The sequence below is a fragment of the Barbus barbus genome, assembly GCF_936440315.1.
Source record: "Barbus barbus genome assembly, chromosome: 46".
Classification (NCBI taxonomy): domain Eukaryota; kingdom Metazoa; phylum Chordata; class Actinopteri; order Cypriniformes; family Cyprinidae; genus Barbus; species Barbus barbus.
In genome coordinates this window covers 6,765,221-6,789,385 of record NC_136724.1, presented here as the reverse complement: position 1 = coordinate 6,789,385, position 24,165 = coordinate 6,765,221, and the positions used below count along the sequence as shown (strand labels likewise).

Genomic DNA, 24,165 nt, shown 5'->3' with positions numbered 1-24,165 from the left:
CCATGATGTAGGTCATATTGAACTCTTGGGCCCTTATTGGACCCCAGCCCAGCACATTTTGTATGTCTCCCTCATCGACATTAAAAAATACTATAGTAAAGTGTATTATACTATATCAGCGAGTGAGTCACTGGAGCACAAAACCAGTCTTAAGTCACTGGGGTATATTTGTATCAACAGCCAAAAATACACTGCATGGGTCAAAATTATCGTATTAAATCATTAGGACATTAAGTAAAGATCATGTTCCATGAAGATATTTAGTACATTTCTTACCATAAATATATGAAAACTTCATTTTTGATAAGTAATATGCATCACTAGAACTTAATTTGGACAAATTTAAAAGAGATTTTCTCAATATTTAGATTTTTTTGCACCCTCAGATTCCAGATATTAAAATTGTTGCATCTCGGCCAAATATTGTCTGATCCTAACTAACCATACAACAATGGAAAGCTTACTTATTCAGCTTTCAGATTATGTATAAATCTCAATTTTGGAAAATTGATACCTAAGACTGGTTTTGTGGTCCAGGGTCACATATATTATAATGTGAAAAGTGAAGTGACATACGGCCAAGTATGGTGACCCATACTTGGAATTTGTGCTCTGCATTTAACCCATCCAACGTGCACACACACAGCAGTGAACACACACACACCGTGAACACACACCCGGAGCAGTTATAGTAAATACTATAATACAGTTATAGTATTATAGTATTTACAACACTTTGTCAATGAATGCTACAGCATACTGTAGTATTAACTATAGTGAACTGATAAACTGTAATAAATACTGCAGTATACTTTAGTTTTTACTATAGTAATCTGTAGTGTATTGTAGTCTAATGTACCCTATAGTTAGTACAGGATTGGGTAAAGTAATTTGTTTAAATTACTATAGTCGTTGTAGTTGTTTTATAGCTATGATTGAACTCATCAGCTCATGGTGTGTGTCTGATAAGGGAGGCCTGGGGGTCCTCCAGGACAGGTTTGATCTAGATGACGGCGGAGTCATCTGATTGTTGAGTAAATTGTGCAGATGGTGCTATTTTGAAGCTCGGCCAGCAGGAGGCAACAGAGTCAGTCCGGCGCAGCCTCATCACCACCGAGTAACAATGGAGCTGTGATAGACCTCTTCATCAGCGAGTGAGTCCAAGTAGCGAGACGCTCTTCAGTGAGTCTGCAACTGTACCACACTGACATTATCACCAGAGATTACAGGGTTTAGATCAGTGCCGGGCAATGATTCTTTATTCTGTGCAGCTAATGAGCTCGTAGCTCATAATCCTACGTCCTAGTGAGCCGCCTACATAGACATCATGTCTGAGGAGCTTGGATTTTGGGACACCATCGGCGCTATTTAGAAAACCCGTTAGGTTTTGAGACACAATCCATGATTCTTTGACGTATGTTGAGTAATAAAGGTCATCTGATGATAGCGTATCCAGAAATGCTGTCTAGGTAGGTAAGTTAACGTTTGTTGATGTTGTCTGTATGTTTGGCAGCGCACTAGTTTGGGACAAAGCTCACTATTCGCGTTTGCTTGTTTGTAGTGTAAAGAAAATCAAACAATCCACCATAAGGTTTTCTTTCTGTCATAACTTGTTAATTTAAGAACAGAACAGCTCTGAATAGTTCATATCCAAGCAAACGACACTTGACTTGAGCGATTAATCACTTCCGAGCTGATTAGTTTGTAGACCTGGAAAGATTATTAAACCGTGCATATGTTTGGAAAACAAATTATACACAATGTTTACTTAAAATGTGAACTATAAATTTAGCCAGATTGTGGACTACAACTCTTATGGTAACTTCTGGTTCTATCCTAAATCATCTGGTATTCACTTAAGTGTGTTTTTTTATTAGAGGATGCTAATCTATAAAGCCTAGCCAACATATTGGTCTGTCATTAGTTAAATTAGACTAGCTGAAGAGAATTATTTCAAATACTGTAATCCTTGCATTTATCTGATGTCAGGTGTATGACACGGCAAGATTATTTATTATTTAATCAGGTGTGTTGGCTTTCAGGACCCAAGCATAAATTAAACATTCACAAGAGCTGTGCTGTAATGCCATATAATTCACTGGTTTCAGTTTTCAGATGGGTTCTCGTGTTACGGAGGCCACTGGATGTCTTTGCCATTCATGTGATGCAGTACATTGAGACTAAACTATAAATTGATTTATTTTTACTCCGATTTGTTGTCTGATGTGTCACGGTTTAAAATATTGTGCAAAGTACATGTTAATGATTGACTCTTGCTTTTGAAATGCTGAGGTCAGTCTTCTGATTCTCATAGGCCTTCATATCCTATATAACAATTTTCTTTACCAAAAAAAATAAATAATAATAATGCAGCTTTGTCTCAACCTTTTTTCCCCTTGTTTAGTTACTAAGGGCATCGGTGTTTATGGTGTATGTATGGATTTAAATGGGAGTCTGATTTGTGCCTCTTGCCATTGGGATATCAAACATGTCTCTGGATGATTTATAAAGTGAATAAGCATGTGGTAATGCTTAATACTGGATGTTTTACAGAAGAAAGGCACGTCATGTCATTTGATTCTCTCTTTTTACTTGAAAACCAAAGAGTCTAATTATTCCTAAATGAATGCAGAAACAGCTTCACATCATAAAACACTAATTAAACTGACTTTTAAACCAAGTAGCTCTGGATTAGACCGTGTTATGTTGGAAGTCTAAGCAAAATAGCTATACACACCATGGCTTGTATTTTTGTATCATTTCATGTTTCTACACGTACACTACTGTTCAGAAATTTGGGGTCTGTCATTTTATTTTCATTTTTAAAGGAATTAATACTTTTATTCAACCAGTATGTTTTAAATTGATCAAAAATGACAGTAATGTTAAAGATTTTTTTTTGATTTTCTGTTCCTTTGAGCGGTCTGCTCATCAATGAATAGTGAAAAATAGGTATCACCAAATCAGCATATTATAATGACATCTGAAGGATCATGTTAAAACATTTTTCACATTATTACCCTGTTTACTGTATTTTTGATCAAAGAAATGCAGCGTTGGTGAGAAAGAGACTTGAAACGTTGAAAAATCTTATTGAACCCAAACATTAGAATAGTAGTGTAAATAACACAAGTAGGCCTGCCAGTTAATAGCTGCACAAATATAACTACCACGATGTACAGTGCATTTTACCACACTATCCATCCAAACCATCTGATATCCACAAAGGATTTCACATCATGTTTAACTCTTCATTGTTGTCTTTCAGGGGCCTGGTAATGGCCAGCCAAGGATGCTAGCGTTACCATGGGCAGCGTCACTCTGCGCTACTTTTTCTATGGTTGCCTCTTCACCTCTGTGACCTGGTCGATTCTACTCTTCCTGTATTTCAACCTCAGCCAGGAAAGCCAGTTGTCCTTCAAAAATGTGCCCGTCCAGGGGCAGCACCGCTTTCAGCCTCGTTTCACCCGTGGCCCAGCAATCCTTCGCAGAGATGGCAGTCAAGTCCGCAAAGGACATGCAATGGAGCCTCTCAAGCCGGACCTTTCTCCAGAGCTGGGTTAGTGGACATTCCAGCTATCAATCAATGTATATGCTTTCACTTGAAATTTGTGCTTTTTTTATAGACATATTAGAGGTCTGCTGATCTGATCCATATTTTATATGGGATATCAAGGAGCGACTCAATGCAGTAGTATTGTTGTTGATAATGGTTTTATGCTTTTAACAGCCAAAAAATAACCACAGAAATGTGATTGGTACAATGTTTATCTGCATTACACTTGAACAGTATTATTTTTTTAAATAAGAGTACATTTTATTTTTATTCTGAACCTTTACAGAATGCAGTTTCACCTTTTTCCTCAGCAGAGCAAACTTAAAAAAAAAATGCTTATGGCATTATAAAAAATAAAAGAAACATAAAATCAGGGGGGGGAAAAAATTAAAAATTGGGGATTGCTTCCTGAAGCGGTGTTTGCCCCAGGGTGTCAAACAAGCCACAATATCTGCTGCAAGCTAACATGTATTTAATGAAATATCAATACTATTTTATTGCTTTTGCTGGTTTTTAAGAATGAGGGTATGCCCTGCATCCTGTCCATGTTGGCATCTGTATAATTTTGGTTAGCTTCTACCACAATATGAATTTGCACCAACAGCAGATGATGTGGGAAGTTTTCGTACAATATATTTATTTATTTTTTTGGTTGCGACCCACCAGTTATGAAGCACTGGTCTAAATATTCCAGCATTACTGTCAGTGAGTGAGAAAAAGGGATAAATGCTGCTCATTTACAGTAATGAGCTCTACCGGTGTCAAGCTGACGTCTCACCATATGCTTTTTAGAATAAATTGTGTTTTGACAGTTTGTCATAGGTAATTAGAAAAGCCTGTTTGGCTGCTTATAAAAGATGGAATGGCTTGAAAAGTTTTCATAACAGGGATGAGAAATAGACTTGACTACAACTGGCTATTCACTCTAATATGAGTTTTATAACAGAAGTGAGGCAGCGAGGCAGGTTTTGGAACCATTTTTGTTGCCATGACAACACACTTACTACCTTTATTACCCTGAAGCTGAATCAATCCACCAGTTTAAAAGACTTTTGACTAGACCATCTGTCCTACACTGTGGGCTCCACTAAATCCTCTGAAAAAGCAGCTTACTTTTAACAAGCAGCCACAGAGTAATAAGCCAGTGTTTTACGAGTGTTCTGATTTCTGATTTCAGGAATGATTTTTAACAAGCAGGATCAAGAGGTACGAGATATGGGATATCATAAGCACGCATTCAATGTACTCATCAGTAACCGGCTTGGCTACCACAGAGACGTCCCAGACACCAGGAATGACAAGTACGAGCACCTCTCTGTGTACTGACCGTTTGCTCAAATCATTAGCTCTGTTCTGTTAACTCTCAAAAGTAACCAGGAAATCAGTATTTTCAATATTCCATAAAAAATGTAATGTTTATTATAAATGATTTATCCTTGAATGCTCTTTTTTTTGTTGTTAAATTCAACAACAAAATTGATGATGTGTGCCCTGGCATGAGGGCAGGACAATAATTCCTCCCTTCCAGCAAGCTTTCAATTTTTTACTCTTTGTTTTCCCTTATTTATTCTTATTTACTTGCTTACCCTCCAGTTGTTCTAATTTTTATGTGAATATATATACATGCACTATATTGCCAAAAGTATTGGGTCACCCCCTTCTAATGAACGTTTGACTACTTTAGTCATTTCTATGAGTACAAATGAATGAATAATGATATTCTAGGGAATTGTGTGCTTCTAATTTTATAGCAACAGTTTGGACAGGACCCTTTTCTATTCTAACATGACAGTGCCTCTGTGTCTAAGGGTGCTTTCTCACCTGCCTCATTTAGTTCGGTTGAATCGCACTAGAGTTTGTTTTCCCTCTTGGTGCGGTTCGTTTGGGCAGGTGAGAAAGCAGCAATCGCACTCGGGTGCGCACCAAAAGCGGACCAAACAAGCGTACCGAGCACGCTTTCAAACAAACCCTGGAGCGGTTCGTTTGTGGTGAGAAAGCAATCCGACCCAACAGACCAACGAACCAAGCGGTATCATAATTCATAACGGGAAATATGTTATATAAAAAGCAGCAGTCAGTCAGTGTCTTTTGTGTCTAGCAGTCAAGCGCTTTGGGTACCCAGAAAAGCCAAGTCACCTTTATTTATATAGCATTTTTAACAATGTAAATTGTGTCAAAGCAACTGCACAATATCAAAAAAGGAAAATAGTGTGTCAATAATGTAAAAGGAAAATATAAAACAAAAAAGCGCTATATAAATGTAACAAATTACATTTGTGAATTTGTGAGAAACTTTGATTTTGTTAGTGAGAATATTTGTTATTGCAGTTGAAAACCAAAGAGCATCTCTTCATATTAAAATGTTGTGTAATTAATTACTCTTCTCCGCGCATTACAAGAATGCTGTCCTGACGAAGCCTCGATTCCCTCTGGCTGTAACTGCATATATATATATATATATATATATATATATATATATATATATATATATATATATATATATATATATATGTGTCAATCCATCTTGATGGATGACACAGAATAACGTAAACAAGTGAACTCTGACCAATAAGAGGACAGCTTTACTCACATGTGTCTTGCATAAACACAGTTTGGTACGCTTTGCAATGTTGCCGTGTGAAAGCGAACCGAACCAAGAAGAAAATGCAACAATGTAACAAATTAATCCCTGTTTCGGAACAAAGCAAACGATCTACAGGTCTGAAAGCACCCTAAGGCACGGTTCAAAAAGACATGATTGATTCAGTCAGTGTGGAAGAACTTGACTGGTCTGCAGAAAGCCAAGTCCTGATCCCAGCTGAACACCTCTGGTGTGACTTTATATGCAGACCTTGAGCCAAAAACTCATCACCAAACACCAATGACTTGTACATAATCACCTTTCTCAGGATCATTGTTACTCCACGAGGCGAGATCTTGCATGGAGCCCCAGTCCGAGGGAGATTGACAGTCATCTTGAATTTCTTTCATTTTCTAATAATTGTGCCAACAGTTGCCTTCTCACCAAGCTGTTTGCCTATTGTCCTGTAGCCCATCCCAGCCTTGTGCAGGTCTACAATTGTGTCCCTAGTGTCCTTAGACAGCTCTTTGGTCTTGCCCATAGTGGAGAGGTTGGAGTCTGATTGATTGAGTGTGTGAACAGGTGTCTTTTATACAGGTAATAAGTTCAAACAGGTGCAATTAATACAGGTAATGAGTGGAGGATAGGAGGGCTTCTTAAAGACAAACTAACAGGTCTGTGAGAGACAGAATTATTGCTGGTTGGTAGGTGATCAAATACTTATTTCATGCAATAAAATGGAAATTAATTATTCAAAAATCATACAATGTGATTTTCTGGATTTTTTTTTATATTCTGTCTCTCACAGTTGAGGTGTACCTACGACGAAAATTACAGATCTCTCCATTCTTTGTAAGTGGGAAAACTTGAAAAATCGGCAGTGTATCAAATACTTATTTGCCCCACTGTATACATGTGTATATGTATGTATGTATGTATATATACGTGTGTGTGTGTGTGTATATACACACACACAGTGGTGTGAAAAAGTGTTGGCCCCCTTCCTGATTTTTTTATTTTTTTGCATGTTTGTCACACTTTAATGTTTCAGATCATCAAACAAATTTAAATATTAATCAAAGATAACACAAGTAAACACAACATGCAGTTTTTAATGAAGTTTTTTTATTATGAAGGGAAAACAAAATCCAAACCCACATGGCCCTGTGTGAAAAAGTGCTTGCCCCCTAAACCTAATAACTGGTCAGGCCACCCTTAGCAGTAACAACTGCAATCAAGCGTTTGTGATAACTTGCAATGAGTCTGTTACAGCGCTGTGGAGGAATTTTGGCCCACTCATCTTGGCAGAATTGTTGTAATTCAGCCACATTGGAGGGTTTTCGAGCATGAACCGCCTTTTTAAGGTCATGCTACAGCATCTCAATAGGATTCAGGTCAGGACTTTGACTAGACCACTCCAAAGTCTTCATTTAGTTTTTCTTCAGCCATTCAGAGGTGGATTTGCTGGTGTGTTTTGGATCATTGTCCTGCTGCAGAACCCAAGTTCGCTTCAGCTTGAGGTCACAGATGGCCGGACATTGTCCTTCAGGATTTTTTGGTAGACAGCTGAATTCATGGTTCCATTTATCACAGCAAGTCTTCCAGGTCCTGAAGCAGCAAAACAGCCCCAGACCATCACACCACCACCACCATATTTTACTGTTGGTATGATGTTCTTTTTCTGAAATGCTGTGTTACTTTTACGCCAGATGTAATGGGACACACACCTTCCAAAAAGTTCAGCTTTTGTCTCGTCAGTCCACAGAGTATTTTCCCAAAAGTCTTGGGGATCATCAAGATGTTTTCTGGCAAAACTGAGATGAGCCTTTATGTTCTTTTTGCTCAGCAGCTGTTTTCATCTTGGAACTCTGCCATGCAGGCCATTTTTGCCCAGTCTCTTTCTTATGGTGGAGTCATGAACACTGACCTTAACTGAGGCAAGTGAGGCCTGCAGTTCTTTAGATGTTGTTGTGGGGTCTTTTGTGACCTCTTGGATGAGTCATCGCTGCGCTCTTGGGGTAATTTTGGTCAGCCGGCCACCCCTGGGAAGGTTCACCACTGTTCCATGTTTTCTCCATTTGTGGATAACGGCTCTCACTGTGGTTCGCTGGAGTCCCAAAGCTTTAGAAATGGCTTTATAACCTTTTCCAGACTGATAGATCTCAATTACTTTTTCTCATTTGTTCCTGAATTTCTTTGGATCTCAACATGATGTGTAGCTTTTGAGGATCCTTTGGTCTACTTCACTTTGTCAGGCAAGTCCTATTTAAGTGATTTCTTGATTGCGAACAGGTGTGGCAGTAATCAGGCCTGGGTGTGGCTAGAGAAACTGAACTCAGGTGTGATAAACCACAGCTATGTTTTAATGGGGGGGGGGGGTGGATCTTGTTTTCCCTTCATAAAAAAAACCCTTCATTTAAAAACTGCATGTTGTGTTTACTTGTTATCTTTGATTAATATTTAAATTCGTTTGATGATCTGCAACATTAAAGTGTGGCAAACATGCAAAAAAAATTAAAATCAGGAAGGGGGCCAACACTTTTTCACACCACTGTGTGTGTGTGTATATATATATATATATATATATATATATATATATATATATATATATATATATATATATATATATATATATATATATATATATATATTACAAGCCATGATAGCACTAAAATTATTGCTTTCCTCTAAAGCTCTGAAATGTCAGCTGAGTGAACTCTTTTCAGTTAATTGTTTTATATGGAGCTTGTCAGATGCATTTACTATGATCTGTGATTGTATGCAAAAGAGCCATGTAAAGACACTTCAGAAATTATCCCTTTGTCTTTCACAGAAAAAAAGCATATAGGTTTGTAACTATGGTGAGTAAATAATATGTATGGTAGTTATAATAAATAATGTTCATGTTCAGGTAAACCATTGTTTATGACTTAGAGAAATGAGCATGTTATGAGGTCAAGGTGCACATTATTTTGTGTAAAACATGGAGGTGACGGGACGTGTGATACTGCTGTAAATCATCACATGAACACTGTTCCCAACAGGTGCAGAGACCGGATCTATCCCGTGGCCTTGCCCACAGCCAGCATAGTGATCTGCTTCTACAATGAGGCATTCTCTGCCCTCCTTAGGACGGTTCACAGCGTGCTGGATCGCACACCAAACTACCTGTTCCATGAGATCATACTGGTGGACGACCACAGTGAACTGGGCAAGCTACATTACTTCTCTTAACATCTCCAGTCGTCTCTTCTCTCGTTTTAGTTCACTTAAGCAAGACGTGATGATGATTGACAAGTTGAATCTGTCCTAAACCTTAGTGAGCTACCTCACTGTCAAGAGACTCAACTGGCATTCATGATCTCCTCACACAAGAGACTCAAATAACACTCATTTAGCATGTTTTAGCAAACATTTTTAATATATTTAGGGGGAAAATGGATTTAAATTCAAGTCTGTGAGATGATGAAATATACTGTAGAATTAGGTCAACACTCAATTAACTGTCCAAGTAAAGAATTTGACTGAAGAACAAAGCACTGAAGAGAAAAGTCTGAGTACGAGTTTAATATATCACCGTTTGAATCCACTAATAATAACTAATAACAAAATGTCATATCATGACCCAGATATTAGGTCTGTGTGTATGTGCACTTAATCATTTGGTCAGAAAATATTTTAAACATGTTAAACTGTTTAAAGCACCCGACACATTCTTGTTTGTCTTAAGAGTTGTTATCCAAAAGACTTTTAACTTTCAGATTCCCTAGATTTAGGCATTGCCTGTAAAATGTTAGCTACTGTGTGAAAGAAGAAACGAAGGTTAGAAATGAAAGGATTGCTGGATGTTTGACTCATCAGATGTTACTTTGTTTGTCTGACAGATGATCTGAAGGAAGACTTGGATTCTTACATACAGCAGCACCTGCAGAAGAAAGTGAAGCTAGTTCGTAATGAGAAGAGGGAGGGGCTGATCCGTGGAAGGATGATTGGGGCATCTCACGCTACAGGTCTGACCTTAAAGGGACAGTTCACCCAAAAATGGGGAGGATATAGGAAAAACCTGATTAAACTGATTTCCAAACTGTTTAAAACAAACAAAGATATTTTAATGAAACCTGAGAGATTTCTGTCTCTCGATTAACAGTCCATGCAACATAAATTCTGACACTTCAAAAAAGTTCATAAAACATCAAAAGTAATTAATATGAATCGAGCAGTTATTATTGTTGTTGTTATTACTGTGTCCTTCAGTAAGGCTGTCTTCATCTCCATTTATTCTTTCAGGTGAGGTGTTGGTGTTTCTGGACAGTCACTGTGAGGTGAATGAGGCATGGCTCCAGCCTCTGCTCACACCCATCAAAGAGAACAGAAAAACCGTGGTTTGCCCAGTCATCGACATCATCAGTGCAGACACACTAGTATACACCCCCTCTCCTATTGTGCGAGGGGGATTCAACTGGGGCTTGCACTTTAAATGGGATCCAGTGCCCATGTCTGAACTCAACAGCCCCGATGGAGCCATCAGGTATTACCAGTGTGTCTTACATAATGCTAGGATGTAAACTTCTTGCCTTTGTGAAATTTGCTATTTGGAAGCACATTTTAAAATATTTAGCTTCAAGTCCATTAAGTATCAAATAAAAAATATATATTTTATTTGTAACATTACAATATCTTTTTGTGACAAAATAACTCAAAATGGGATGTAAGGTTACAATGCATACCCCTATGTAATACTATGCCCTGCCCACCGCTGCACATCCTGTCCCTGAAGCTGCTTTCATGGATGGGGATGAGGGCCAACATATTAACCCTGGAGTCATAGACTGTCCTGTTTGGAATCAATTCTCCCAGATGGATTCTTGGCACAGGATTTCAACCACAGAGTTGTCTGCCCTTTCGCCCCTTTCATTTACATTCAAATGTTTGGACACATCTGCCTGTTGTTTTTTATTACTATTTTTCAGATTTTAGAATAATTGAGAAGTCGAATTAAAGTATGGGACATATTTAGTGACAGATATTAAACCAATCAAAATTTTAATTTTACAAAAAATATATATATATTTATGTATAGGCACACTTTATACTTGTCTCATTAGAGTCATGTGAAAGAAATTCAGTTCGGTTTGTTCATACTTGTGCTGGTATGACTCCAGTCATGTTTCTCTGCAGGTCTCCCACGATGGCAGGTGGGCTGTTCGCCATGGACAGGAATTATTTTTATGAGCTTGGTCAGTATGACCGCGGCATGGACATCTGGGGTGGAGAGAACTTGGAGATCTCTTTTCGGGTAAATTTTGTATACTTTTAAGATGCATTATTTCGGCTCTGTTCACAGTAAATGCTGCTACTCACTAACTCCATCCCAGCAAACACTTTGAATTTAACATGCATTTGGAAATGCCGTGTGTGTAAATATTTGTATAGTAACTTGTAGTTCTCGTTGGTTCTTGTAAAGAGTAAACCCAAGTGTGAACACCCTTAAAAGTAAAAATTGTAGTAGTAAATTAAGGTAAATTACAGTAGCAGTTAAAAATTTTATATGATATAAAATGTCTCATCGCATTTCAAGTTGCAAGATTTTGGCCACTAACCAATATAAGAGAACAATGAAATTATTCTCAGGGGGTACTTCAAGTAAAAATTTTGCGTTTAAGGAGTTTGGCTGACAAAAACCTTTGGGAACCCTTGGTTTAGACATTATTTAATCTTGGTGACCAAAAATATACTCATTTGCTTTCAAATATTTTTCTCCATCAGATTTGGATGTGTGGAGGCCAGTTATTGATTGTTCCCTGCGCCAGGGTGGGGCACATCTTCCGCAAGCGTCGGCCCTATGGGTCACCCGGAGGTCAGGATACAATGGCCCATAATTCTCTGCGTTTGGCCCATGTCTGGATGGATGACTATAAGGTGGAGATCAATAGCATAATGCTCTTCTAAAATTAATAATAAAATGCTATGCATGTTGCAAATAATACTTTAACTGTTTTATGTTTTAGCATTTCTATGTAAGAGAGATTGCATTGTAATATTAGAAACTTGATTGTAGCACCACTATTTAATGGGTTAGTTTCCTGGAAGAGCGGCCTGTTGTACAGCATTGCCTGAATAAATGGACATTTTCTGAAATATTTGACCACTGAATGCTTGAATTGACCAATCAGAATTAAGTGTACCATAGAGCTGTGTAATAATTAAACTTAGTTGTACAGTGTTTTTTCTTAAGTAGTGTGTTCATGTGCATTTGCGGAGGGATTCAAGAGTGATAATTGCTCAGTCTTTTCTTGTCAATATTGTAGTTTACTTGAATTTTTTGAGCCAGGTCTCTGATTGAGGTTTGACAGTTTATTTAAAAAATTTTTATTTGTTATGCCCCAATTTGCGGTCTGGAGTACTTGAACATGAATTGCTGAAAGTCAATTTTGTGCAGTCAGAATTGACTAATTTCACAGAAAATCACAGTTTATGATGAGTGCAGAGTCTGCATACTTCAGGGGATATCAAACATGTTTGATATTTTGAGATGATTTAAGAATAGGGATGCACGATATTGTATTTTTGCTGATATTTGTAACTAATTTTGTAACTCATTTCATATGCCGATATTTTTCAACTCATTTTGACCGATACCGATACATTTCCTTTTGTTTGGAAACAACACCAAGTCTCTCCTGTGCAGAAATTATATGCAAAATATTGGTTACACTTTATTTCGATAGTCCACTTTAGACATTCTACTAACTATATGTCAACTAATTCTCATTAATTTGCAACTACATGTCTACTAACTCTTAGTAAGGTAGGTTTAGGGTTAGTAGAATAAGTTGACATATACTTGCAAAGTTTCTAATACTCAGTATGTTGTATGTTGTGGACCCATCACGATAAAGTGTTAGAAGATATTAAACAGACAGTCTACTAATACTCTAATGACTGCCAGTTGACATGTAGTTGCAAAGTTACTTACTGTTAGTAGAATGTCTAAAGTGGACTATCAAAATAAAGTGTTACCAAAATATTTTTTCATTTTGGTTAGTTTTTAACAAGAACTTATTTGTTAGAATTAAACAATGATGTTTTTTTTTTTGACAGTACATTGAAGCTTTGAAAATAACTATAAATAAAATATATCAGTCGCTGCGTTTGTTTCCCCCAGAAAGATGCAGTGTTAACCATAACATTTTATTTTAAGATTTAACATTTGTAGATTGTCTAAATCAAAAGTTGTAAAAATTCTGAAAATCTTTAAGCTTATGATTTGTAAATAAAACATATTATGCATTAATGAATAAATCAGTGTATATATATATATAAAATTATTTAATTTACAAGTGTCATGTTTGTGATGTTTATTTTTTTTTCATGTAAGCTGTAGCTTCTGACCTTTAAATCAAAATATACTCATAATTTTATGACATCAATTACAGCTTTACTTAATCAGAAACACAGTCTAAATGTTACTTGTGTATGATATTTTACTTTTAATTGAATTAGAAGTAGGCCAACAGCGCCTACAGATTAAAACTCCTTACTGAACGGGCGTTAGGACCTGGGGGAGGCTGCCTCTGCTGCCACTGCACATGCTATTCTGTAGGTGCTTTCACAGATTAAATGCAGCGATCCAAAACAGTGAATCTAATAGTCATTCAGACAAAACTTTGCTTCAAAAATGAGTCACACAGTTGACGTGATCTAATCACTAGCACACCCTGAGCACATGTGAGTTAAGGTATTCCTCTTATCGGCAAGACATATCGGCATAATTTTTCATATAGGGCTGATGCCGATATTTACATTTAAAGTCATTATCGGCCGATTCTGATATCGGTCCGATAATATCGTGCATCCGTATTTAAGAACACATTGTTTTCATTTTTCATGTGTCTCCTAGCAATAAGGTGCATGTTTCTGCTGGAGTTTGTTGCGTTTTGAAAGACTGGTAAGATCCTCAGTCAGCATGTGTATGATGCCCAGTGTTTCTCTGTAACCTTTTACAAATTCGGAAAGTGTGCGATACCTAATGTTTTATATAGGTTGAGTTGTGTATTCCAGCCTTAAATGTATTTTTCACTCATATTCTCTTTTAGAGTACAAAGTTTGACCTTTCATTGTGAAGACCAATGAGAGCAGGTATTACGTTTTTTTTTTTTTTTGCTTTACAGAAAAAAATCAACATGTCCACCCTGACCCCGATTCTTTAAGGTCACTCAATAAATTGATTGTTTTTTGCTGGGTTGGACATTGACAGCTGTAGTGCTGTTAGTTGTTCAATGCTGTTGGCAACACGTGCAGCATGGTTTATTACATGATGGAGATGTGAAATTCTTCATGCGTGTTTGAATTTTACAGCTGCGTCCATCCTGCAGAACTTCAAAGGCTCATCATAATTGGTTCCTCGTCTAAAAGATAATTGACCCAGTTAGAGGAGAATGTAATTACCTGTATCGGACACGTTAATGCTCGGTTATTCTCAAGATCCTGCTTAAGTGTCAGCCACTTTCTCAGCAATATTTGTTTAGTCTTATTCTGTTAGTCTTTTTTTGCTTTAGTGATGTGTAAATAGTGTTGAATTATTTCCCAGCCAATGTGGGAGTTTTTATTTTCATAACGCTGCTTGCATGTTCTTTTCACTTGATGGGTACGTCATTATGAATAACTCTGACATCAGTTCAAGAACACATTGAGTACTCTTGAGATCTTAACAGCTACACCATGTCAGTTCTTCACTAATTTCATTGCAGTTTATTATAGAATTGCTATACTTCCTGTACATGATGCCTAAATTAATATCTTAAGCAAAATTGTGCCACCTAGCTGTTGGAACACGCTTGACATTGGGATCACACCTATGCTATGATGCCTAAAAATGCTGTTTAGGTGGTGCCTGACTAGTTTTTGGATAGGAGTTTTAGTCAGTAGTGCATAATGCAGTTCCCTGAAAACCCCATCATGCACGTGAATGAAAGTGTCTGTTCCGAGCATATATATGACCGCTATTTCCCCTGTTGGTTTACAATTGGTGATCAGCTCATCTGCAGTCTGCAGAGGTGATGCACTGCCTCTTAGTTCTTGTGTGCTTTGGCAGGTGCTGTTCATGTGATGGAGAGAGAAACTGGTATTTGCGAACCCCTGGTGGTTCATGAGAGAACCACAATGAAATATGTGTGTTTGTATATTAAAGGGGTCGTATGATGCGATTTCAAGTTTTCTTTCTCTTTGGAGTGTTACAGGCTGTTTGTGCATAGATAAGATCCCTAAAGTTGCAAAGACTAAAGTCTCAAACCCAAAGAGATATTCTTTATAAAAGTTAAGACTCGTCCACGGCCTCCTAAAACGACTCATTCAAACACGTCCCTACATGTCTACGTCACGGTGTGGGAAGATTTGCATAAGTATTGCTGTAGTATTGTTGCTGCCGCCGGCACCTTGTCCTGGAGACGCTGTGTTTCGTTGTGAAAGTAAAAGTAGTTTTTTTTGTGCTTCCAAAAGAGGACACAACTAGAAATCAGTAGTTAAGTTGTATTTACAACACTGTTCCAGAACAGTTCAACCCAAATATTAGAGTTTGTGCAGCGCATTTTACAGAGGACTATTTCCGATGCAACGCGACGTGTAAAAAGACAGTATAAGTCATTATAACCAGTGATTATGTCCCCACTGGATGCAACAAATGCCTCGTTTGTAATGGGTTTTATTGTTTTTGTCTCGTCGCGCCGGGACACGCCATCACAATTCTGTGAGGGGCGTAACTTTTCGGTCACACGCTTGAGGCATTCGGCCAATCACAATGCACTGGATAATCAGAGCACACCTCTCCTCTCAGAACGATGAGCTTTGTAAAAATCTATGCATTTCAGAAAGGCGGAGCAAAGAGGAGCAACAATAATTTACAGTATGTGGAAAATTATATTTTTTACCTTAAACCACATAAACGCATTGAATTACACCAAATACACAAAATAATGTTATTTTTAGCAACATCATATGACCTCTCCAATCAGAGGTGAATGGGTGGGATTCATCTCATTTTCAGCCAAGCTTATTTAGGAACTTTGTTTTGGACTTTTGGACATTGATAACTCATTTGAAGCGCAGTGTTATAAATGTCTGGATTCATTCACAAATGTTGATGTTTTTGCATTCTAACCGTAGTTACACCTTAACTTGAAAGGGCGTTTACTGTTCTCTCTTGGATTTAAAAGCAGTTGTCACTGATATGACGTTGTGTGGCAATGAAATGCCTCAGTTTGTTTGTGGATTTACAATGCAGTTACTTTCTCAGTACATCTGTAATGTTCAGCCACAAATTCAAATTTACTACAAATTACCCACAAATTCAAATTTCCTGAAAATTTACTCACCCTTAGGCCATTCAAGATGTAGATGAGTTTGTTTCTGTGCCAGAACAGATTTGGAGAAATTTAGTATTGCATCACTTACTCAGCAGTGATGATTACTCTGCAATGAATGGGTGCCGTCAGAATGACAAAAACATCACAGTAATCCACAGGTAATCCACACAACTCCAGTCTATCAATTAACTTCTTATGAAGTGAAAAATGTGCTTGTAATAAACAAATCCATCATTAATAAGCTTTAACTTTAAACAATTGCAGGAGAGAAATATGCACACATCAAGCACTATTTAGAGTGAAAATAATCCAAAACAGGTCTAAACAAATATGACTGTAAGAGGACAACAGGGAATGGACTTTTTCACTGGAGGAAGCATTATTATGGATAACGGCCAGAAGCGGCATTTTGAAGTTAAACACCATAATGATGGATTTGTTTCTTACAAACATGCCGCTTTTTACTTGACAAGACATTAATTATTAGTCTCGATGAGTGTGGATTACTTGTGGATCGTTGTAATGTTTGAACTTCAGAGCAAGTGATGTAATGCTAAATTTCTCCAAATCTTTTCCCATGAGGAAGCAAACTCCTCTGCCTCTTGGATGGCCTAAGTAAGACTAAAATTTAAGCAAATTTTCATTTTTGGGTTAACGATTCATTTAATACTTGCTTGAGTATAAAATTGACTGTGACAGTCAATGTAAACACACCTGTTCACTTTTGAGACTGTATGTCTTGCATATGCTTTTTCAGTAAATGTGATGATTGAAAATTTCTGCATGTATGTGTGTGTCTGTGTGTTCATCAGGAGCAGTACTTTGCCTTGCGCCCGGAGCTGAGGAACCGTGACTATGGTGACATCAGCGAGCGGGTTGCTATTCGGAAGCGGCTGCAGTGTCATTCCTTCAAATGGTACCTGGACAATATCTATCCTGAAATGCAGGTCTCCTCCCCACACAAGCCCCAGCAGCCTGTCTTTATCAACAAGGGTTTGAAGAGACCCAAAGTCTTGCAGCGGGGTCGGGTAAGACCTCACATTGACTTTTATGTTTCCCGTACCCTGTAGCTCTGTTGTCAATAAAGGACTGCATGAACATTTGGCTGTTGTTTTCTAAGTTTGACTCTCACAACATACAAACCCGATTCCAAAAAAGTTGGGACACTGTACAAATTGTGAATAAAAACAGAATGCAATGATGTGGAAGTTTCAAATTTCAATATTTTATTCAGAATACAACATAGATGACATATCAAATGTTTAAACTGAGAAAATGTATCATTTTAAGGGAAAAATAAGTTTATTTTAAATTTCATGGCATCAACACATCTCAAAAAAGTTGGGACAAGGCCATGTTTACCACTGTGTGGCATCCCCTCTTCTTTTAATAACAGTCTGCAAACGTCTGGGGACTGAGGAGACAAGTTGCTCAAGTTTAGGAATAGGAATGTTGTCCCATTCTTGTCTAATACAGGCTTCTAGTTGCTCAACTGTCTTAGGTCTTCTTTGTCGCATCTTCCTCTTTATGATGCGCCAAATGTTTTCTATGGGTGAAAGATCTGGACTGCAGGCTGGCCATTTCAGTACCCGGATCCTCCTTCTACGCAGCCATGATGTTGTAATTGATGCAGTATGTGGTCTGGCATTGTCATGTTGGAAAATGCAAGGCCTTCCCTGAAAGAGACAACGTCTGGATGGGAGCATATGTTGTTCTAGAACTTGGATATACCTTTCAGCATTGATGGTGCCTTTCCAGATGTGTAAGCTGCCCATGCCACACACACTCATGCAACCCCATACCATCAGAGATGCAGGCTTCTGAACGGAGCGCTGATAACAACTTGGGTTGTCCTTGTCCTCTTTAGTCCGGATGACATTGCGTCCCAATTTTCCAAAAAGAACTTCAAATTTTGATTCGTCTGACCACAGAACAGTTTTCCTCTTTGCCACAGTCCATTTTAAATAAGCCTTGGCCCAGAGAAAACGCCTGCGCTTCTGGATCATGTTTAGATATGGCTTCTTTTTTGACCTATAGAGTTTTAGCCGGCAACGGCAAATGGCACGGTGGATTGTGTTCACCGACAATGTTTTCTGGAAGTATTCCTGAGCCCATGTTGTGATTTCCATTACAGTAGCATTCCTGTATGTGATGCAGTGCCGTCTAAGGGCCCGAAGATCAAGGGCATCCAGTATGGTTTCCCGGTCTTGACCCTTACACACAGAGATTGTTCCAGATTCTCTGAATCTTTGGATGATATTATGCACTGTAGATGATGATAACGTCAAACTCTTTGCATTTTTTCTCTGAGAAACTCCTTTCTGATATTGCTCCACTATTTTTCGCCGCAGCATTGGGGGAATTGGTGATCCTCTGTATGTGATGCAGTGCCGTCTAAGGGCCCGAAGATCAAGGGCATCCAGTATGGTTTCCCGGTCTTGACCCTTACACACAGAGATTGTTCCAGATTCTCTGAATCTTTGGATGATATTATGCACTGTAGATGATGATAACTTCAAACTCTTTGCAATTTTTCTCTGAGAAACTCCTTTCTGATATTGCTCCACTATTTTTCGCCGCAGCATTGGGGGAATTGGTGATCCTCTTGCCATCTTGACTTCTGAGAGACACTGCCACTCTGAGAGGCTCTTTTTATACCCAATCATGTTGCCAATTGACCTAATAAGTTGCAAATTGGTCCTCCAGCTGTTCCTTATATGTACATTTAACTTTTCCGGCCTCTTATTGCTACCTGTCCCAACTTTTTTGGAATGTGTAGCTCTCATGAAATCCAAAATGAGCCAATATTTGGCATGACATTTCAAAATGTCTCACTTTCAACATTTGATATGTTATCTATATTCTATTGTGAATAAAATATAAGTTTATGAGATTTGTAAATTATTGCATTCCTTTTTTTATTCGTAATTTGTACAGTGTCCCAACTTTTTTGGAATCGGGTTTGTACAAACACTTTAATCTTGCCATTACTTACTGTATCCTAAGTGAAAGAAGTGAATACAGAGCTGTATGAAATGAACTGACAGCTGTCTGTTTAAACAGCAGAGGGCAGTAGAGCAGCTCTTGAACAGTAACTGGTCAGACTATTCATAAAGTCCACTGATGGTTTGCATAATTTTCGCACTACATTAGTGTTATGCCAGAGATTATTTAGAATATCATCTGATTTTGTATTTTCCGAAGCCTAAAGTTTGTTAGTTATTATCATTATCTACTGTAATTAATGGACTGGTACGTTTTGCTCTATGAAAGCAACCAAATAACAGGATTTTATCAATTTAAAGTCAACTTGAAATTAACATAGACCCAATTTACTTGCCTTATACATGTTCCTGATTACATTGTAACTGATTTGGTACGTTATATTCTCTCTTTTCAGATCATGTCACAAATCCTTTGTATTTTCGAAATCTGAGATGACTTTTAAAACTTATTTATACAGAAATGAGTCATTTATTTATCAAATTATTTTAAATTCAAAAGAGAAGTACTTTTTTTGCACACCTGTCATTAAATATAAATGAACTGCAGTAATGCTTTCCCCCAGACTATATGATAAAATATTAGTAGGGGTTCTTTAAATGGGCTTTTCCAAAAAGAATTTGTCTGTGTCTTCTCTTTCAGCTGCGTAATCTGCTGGCTGACAAGTGTCTGGTGGCACAGGGGCGTCCCAGTCAGAAGGGAGGTGCTGTGGTGGTGAGAGACTGTGACCCACAGGACCCTGAGCAGGTCAGTTCATTAAACTGCTGTCATTCTCTGATAATTATAGGCAGCTAAGAAGTGAATTTTACTGATAATTTTTGCAGCTCTGGTTATTTCTTATTTTAGTAATCCTTAGTAATGCTTGACACACATACTGCTGTTCAAATGTTTGGGGGGCCATTAATACTTTTATTCAGCAAGGACACATTAAATTGATCAAAGTAACATAAAAGCATTTATGTTTCAAAAGATTTACATTTCAATATATATACATTTTTTTAACTTTCTATTCATCAGAGGAAAAAAATGTTCCACAAAAATATTAAGCTGCACAACTGTTTTCAACATTGGTAATAAGAAATGATTTAGAACATGAATGCAGGATAATCAGATGATTATGAGTTATGTGCCATAGTTAGACTGATATAAACAAAACATAGACAGGACTAGGGCTGCGAAATGTTTAATCACAATTAATCGCTTTCAAAATAAGTTTATTTACATACTTTATGTGTGTGTGCTGTGTATATTTATTATGTATATATGAATACACACATACATGTGTATATATTAAGGAAAAATATTTATATATAAAATATTTGTATTTATTAGTGCTGTCAAATGATTCATTGCGATTAATCGCATCCAAAATAAACGTTTTTGTTTACATAATATATGTGTGTGTACCATGTATATTTATTATATAAATATATTTAATATATAAACATAGCATTTTTTGAAATACATGCATTTGTGTATAAGTATTTATAATATAAATTATATGAGTATAAATATAGACATGTAAATATTTCAAAATATATACTGTGTGTGTATTTATATGTACATAATAAATATACACAGAACAAACACATATCATGCAAACAAAAACTTTTTTGTATGCGATTTAATCGTGATAAATCGTTTGACAGCGTACAAGTGTGTATTTATATATACACCGTACACACAAAGTATGTAAACAAACTTATTTTGAATGCGATTAATCATTTTAACCGCCTAAATTGCAGTTAAACAAGTTTGATAAGTCTGAAAAAAACAGGTTGAAATGAATCATTATATCTAAAGATATCAGAAGACTATTTTCAGTTTTATGATCGGTGCTATGTAGATGTTTTGTAATTTTGATCTATATGTTTGTGTGTTTTGCAGGAATGGGCCTATGATGAGGAGCATGAGTTAATTCTAGCCGGGCTGCTGTGTTTGGACATGTCTGAGATTCGTTCTTCTGACCCGCCGCGCCTCATGAAGTGTCACGGCTCAGGTGGATCTCAGCAGTGGACACTGGGGGTGAGAAATCTTCCCATTACCGTCTTTTACCTCATGTATCCCCTGTACACTAAGGCTGCAGCTACCAGCTATTTTGATTACCAAGTAATCTTTTAATAGTTTTTTTTTTTTACAAAGCCAAATTTGTTTTTATTAATATGCAAATTGAAGACTATAGAAATACAAATGCATACATGGTATGCTAAAAAAAAAGTAACGATATATATTCAGATTTTTTAAAGTGTGCTCTGCTTCATATGCCACGTGTAATTATGAACAAAATAAGTGTAATGTTTTTGTTTTTGTCCTCTCAGAAAAATAACTGGCTATACCAGGTGTTAGTGGGACAGTGTTTGGCTGTCGCCGACCCTCTCAGCATCAAAGGATATGTTACCATGGTGATCTGTGATGATTCCCGGTCCCAGCAGTGGCAGTTAGAGGGTTGAGGATGCTGGAAGTGTGAGGAACAGCTATAGCCCCCCTCTGGCTGGGGATTGAACTGCACCGCCGCTGTGCCATCAGCTCAGAAACGGACCGCTGTGACAGGATGTTGTGAGGGCCTACAGTGAGAAGGAGCTCAACTTTCAGTTTCAGCTTTGGTCTGAAGCTTTCTTGACCCATATTCTTTACCCAGAAACAACTATTTTTAGAGAGTATTTTAAAAATCGTGTTTATTCAAGTATTTGTAAGTTTTAATAATTTAAATTTCATCTTGAAATGTAAACGATTTGCACAGAAAAACCATTTTCAATGTATTACAGATGTTAGATGTTGATAAATATAATCACAGTCTGCTAGATTTTAAGTTTAACATTTTTAATTCTGAATGCACCATTTCTTAGCATTACTTTAATTGTATTTGTCTTTTTTTTCCAAAACAAGCCTGTAATTTAGAATTTCTTCATCTGATTTTATTTGATTTCATGATCACTGGATTTACCTTGACCTTAATAAATTGCAAATATATTGGGTCGTCCTGTAATGGATTAGTATTTCTTATTATTGCTGGTATTCCAATATAGATAAGAGTTCAGTAGAACAGAATTAATAAAACCAATCAGCATTGCTAAGCTACTTTATTACAGTTAGTATTAAAAAAGCAGCTTGGAAAAGAGATGGACGGACAGTGTTTTTCAACTCTTAATCATTTTGGACTGACTATGAAAGCTTCAAAAGTGTCTTTTCATGGATAAAGGTACGAGAAATTGAAAGTCCTACGTGAATGTAAACTGCACTTATTGTCATTTTGTACATGGAATTGCAAATACAATGATATAAAAATAAAACATTCACCGGTTGATTTTTTAAAAAACTTAATAGTTTTTTTTTTAAAGAGTCATCTGAATGGTGTATACATGAGATGATGTTAGCAATGTTTTGGTAACATTTTACAATAAGGCTTGTTAACTGTTCATTACTATTAGTTAACGTGAACTAATAATGAAAAATGTTTCTGAATCATTTCATCTTATTTCAACATCAAAAGTTGTATCTGTTAATATTATTTAATGGACTTTAGCGAACGTAAACTGAAAATTGTCATTTTTATTAAAGTAAAAATTTGAGCATATCATTAACTTAAATTTGTACTTGAACAAACTAATATGGGTCCATATTGTAAAGTGTTTTTTTTTTTTTTTTTTTTTTAAAGTCATGTTAGTAATGCCAAAGATGCATCTTTTTGGACAGGTAAGGGAATTGATTTTGTAGACCGCTCTCTAAGACTTAGTGGTATTAGTGTAATTTACATAAAATGTATGTAAAGGCAGGTTAAGCGCAGCCTCAGGCGTGTTGCCAGACAATTACTATAAGCGTCTACGGATTTTTTCCACTATTTGACCATTTAGGAAGTGTATAAACTGGGAGCTGCCAGAATCAAGTTAGGGTTAGCTATATTTTTATATTATTTCCATTACTCAAGATTTGGACTCGTTGCGGTTTATTTCTTTTTAGATAGTTTTGTTTGTTTTTTGTCGCAATATCTGGCAACACTGCATCTCCGGCATTTAAACTGACACGTGTGTACTCGAGCGGCCTGGTGTGATACAATATAGAACCTATTATAATGACGCTGTCTACACGGGATGCGGCACAACATGATAAATCCCCGACAGTAAAACTCATGCATCATTCTATTCAAGGAATTTCAGTACAGACATAGTGCAAACATACATATAATTAAGGAAATAAAACACTAATAATAAAGAGTAATAATAAAATATTTATTCAGCTCGTCTGATGTTTTAGTTTTGGGCAGTTGCTTCATGTTGCAGATATTTTTTTTTTGCTTGCTTAAGCTTAGTTTGACCAGTAACAGAGCAAAATAAATTAATAAATGAAAATAAATAAATAGGCAACGATAATGGGAATCGGCCCATTTTAATGTAAAAAATTGCCAATTGGAGTTGGTCACGAAAAAGTGCATCCTTTGTGCATAGATCTGTAGAACAAGTGGGTTACAAAATATTTTCAAATTAAGATTAAAAAAAGTGACTTTGAATAGCATAGTTGTGTTAGGATGAGCTGAGCAAGTCTGCACATGTAATCCCTGGTCTGAGAGTGACTTCCTGCTTAAACAGGAAGCAATGGATACCAAAAAAAAAAATAGAAATGTATGTGTGTGAAAGGAGAATGTGTGTGTGTGTGTGTGTGTGTGTGTG

At 36.9% G+C, this 24,165-nt stretch overlaps 2 protein-coding genes across 5 annotated transcripts in view; one reads left to right on the top strand and one right to left on the bottom strand.

Annotated features, from left to right (window-relative positions):
* Nucleotides 1-1,085: 1,085 nt before the first annotated feature.
* On the top strand, nucleotides 1,086-22,811 carry LOC306865120 (polypeptide N-acetylgalactosaminyltransferase 11-like). 4 transcript variants are annotated; one of them, XM_079409507.1, is made up of 12 exons: nucleotides 1,086-1,154; nucleotides 3,269-3,559; nucleotides 4,734-4,857; nucleotides 9,182-9,348; nucleotides 10,022-10,147; nucleotides 10,425-10,665; nucleotides 11,316-11,433; nucleotides 11,904-12,056; nucleotides 17,311-17,526; nucleotides 20,144-20,248; nucleotides 21,389-21,526; nucleotides 21,820-22,811. In XM_079409507.1, exons 2-12 carry the CDS (start codon nucleotides 3,307-3,309, stop codon nucleotides 21,949-21,951), a joined length of 1,773 nt encoding a protein of 590 aa, XP_079265633.1. In that variant the 5' UTR covers nucleotides 1,086-1,154; nucleotides 3,269-3,306; the 3' UTR covers nucleotides 21,952-22,811. The 4 variants fall into 4 exon arrangements, with proteins under 4 accessions (XP_079265633.1, XP_079265632.1, XP_079265631.1 ...); XM_079409506.1 differs by having other exon boundaries at nucleotides 1,091-1,182; XM_079409505.1 differs by having other exon boundaries at nucleotides 1,099-1,469.
* LOC306865118 (histone-lysine N-methyltransferase 2C-like) overlaps nucleotides 21,945-24,165 on the bottom strand; it is a 132,361-nt gene continuing 130,140 nt past the window's right edge. The window contains exon 62 of the mRNA XM_079409496.1: nucleotides 21,945-22,065. The gene's annotated coding sequence lies outside the window, so the exon portion shown is untranslated. The remainder of the gene's footprint in view (nucleotides 22,066-24,165) is intronic.

What these genes read in the sequence shown, in the direction of transcription:
- LOC306865120 (XM_079409507.1), top strand. Translation starts at nt 3,307, where the DNA reads ATGGGCAGCGTCACTCTGCGCTACTTTTTCTATGGTTGCCTCTTCACC. An exon ending in CCAGACACCAGGAATGACAA is followed by an intron (nt 4,858 to 9,181) that starts GTACGAGCACCT and finishes TGTTCCCAACAG; the next exon opens with GTGCAGAGACCGGATCTATC. An exon ending in AAGTCTTGCAGCGGGGTCGG is followed by an intron (nt 17,527 to 20,143) that starts GTAAGACCTCAC and finishes CTTCTCTTTCAG; the next exon opens with CTGCGTAATCTGCTGGCTGA.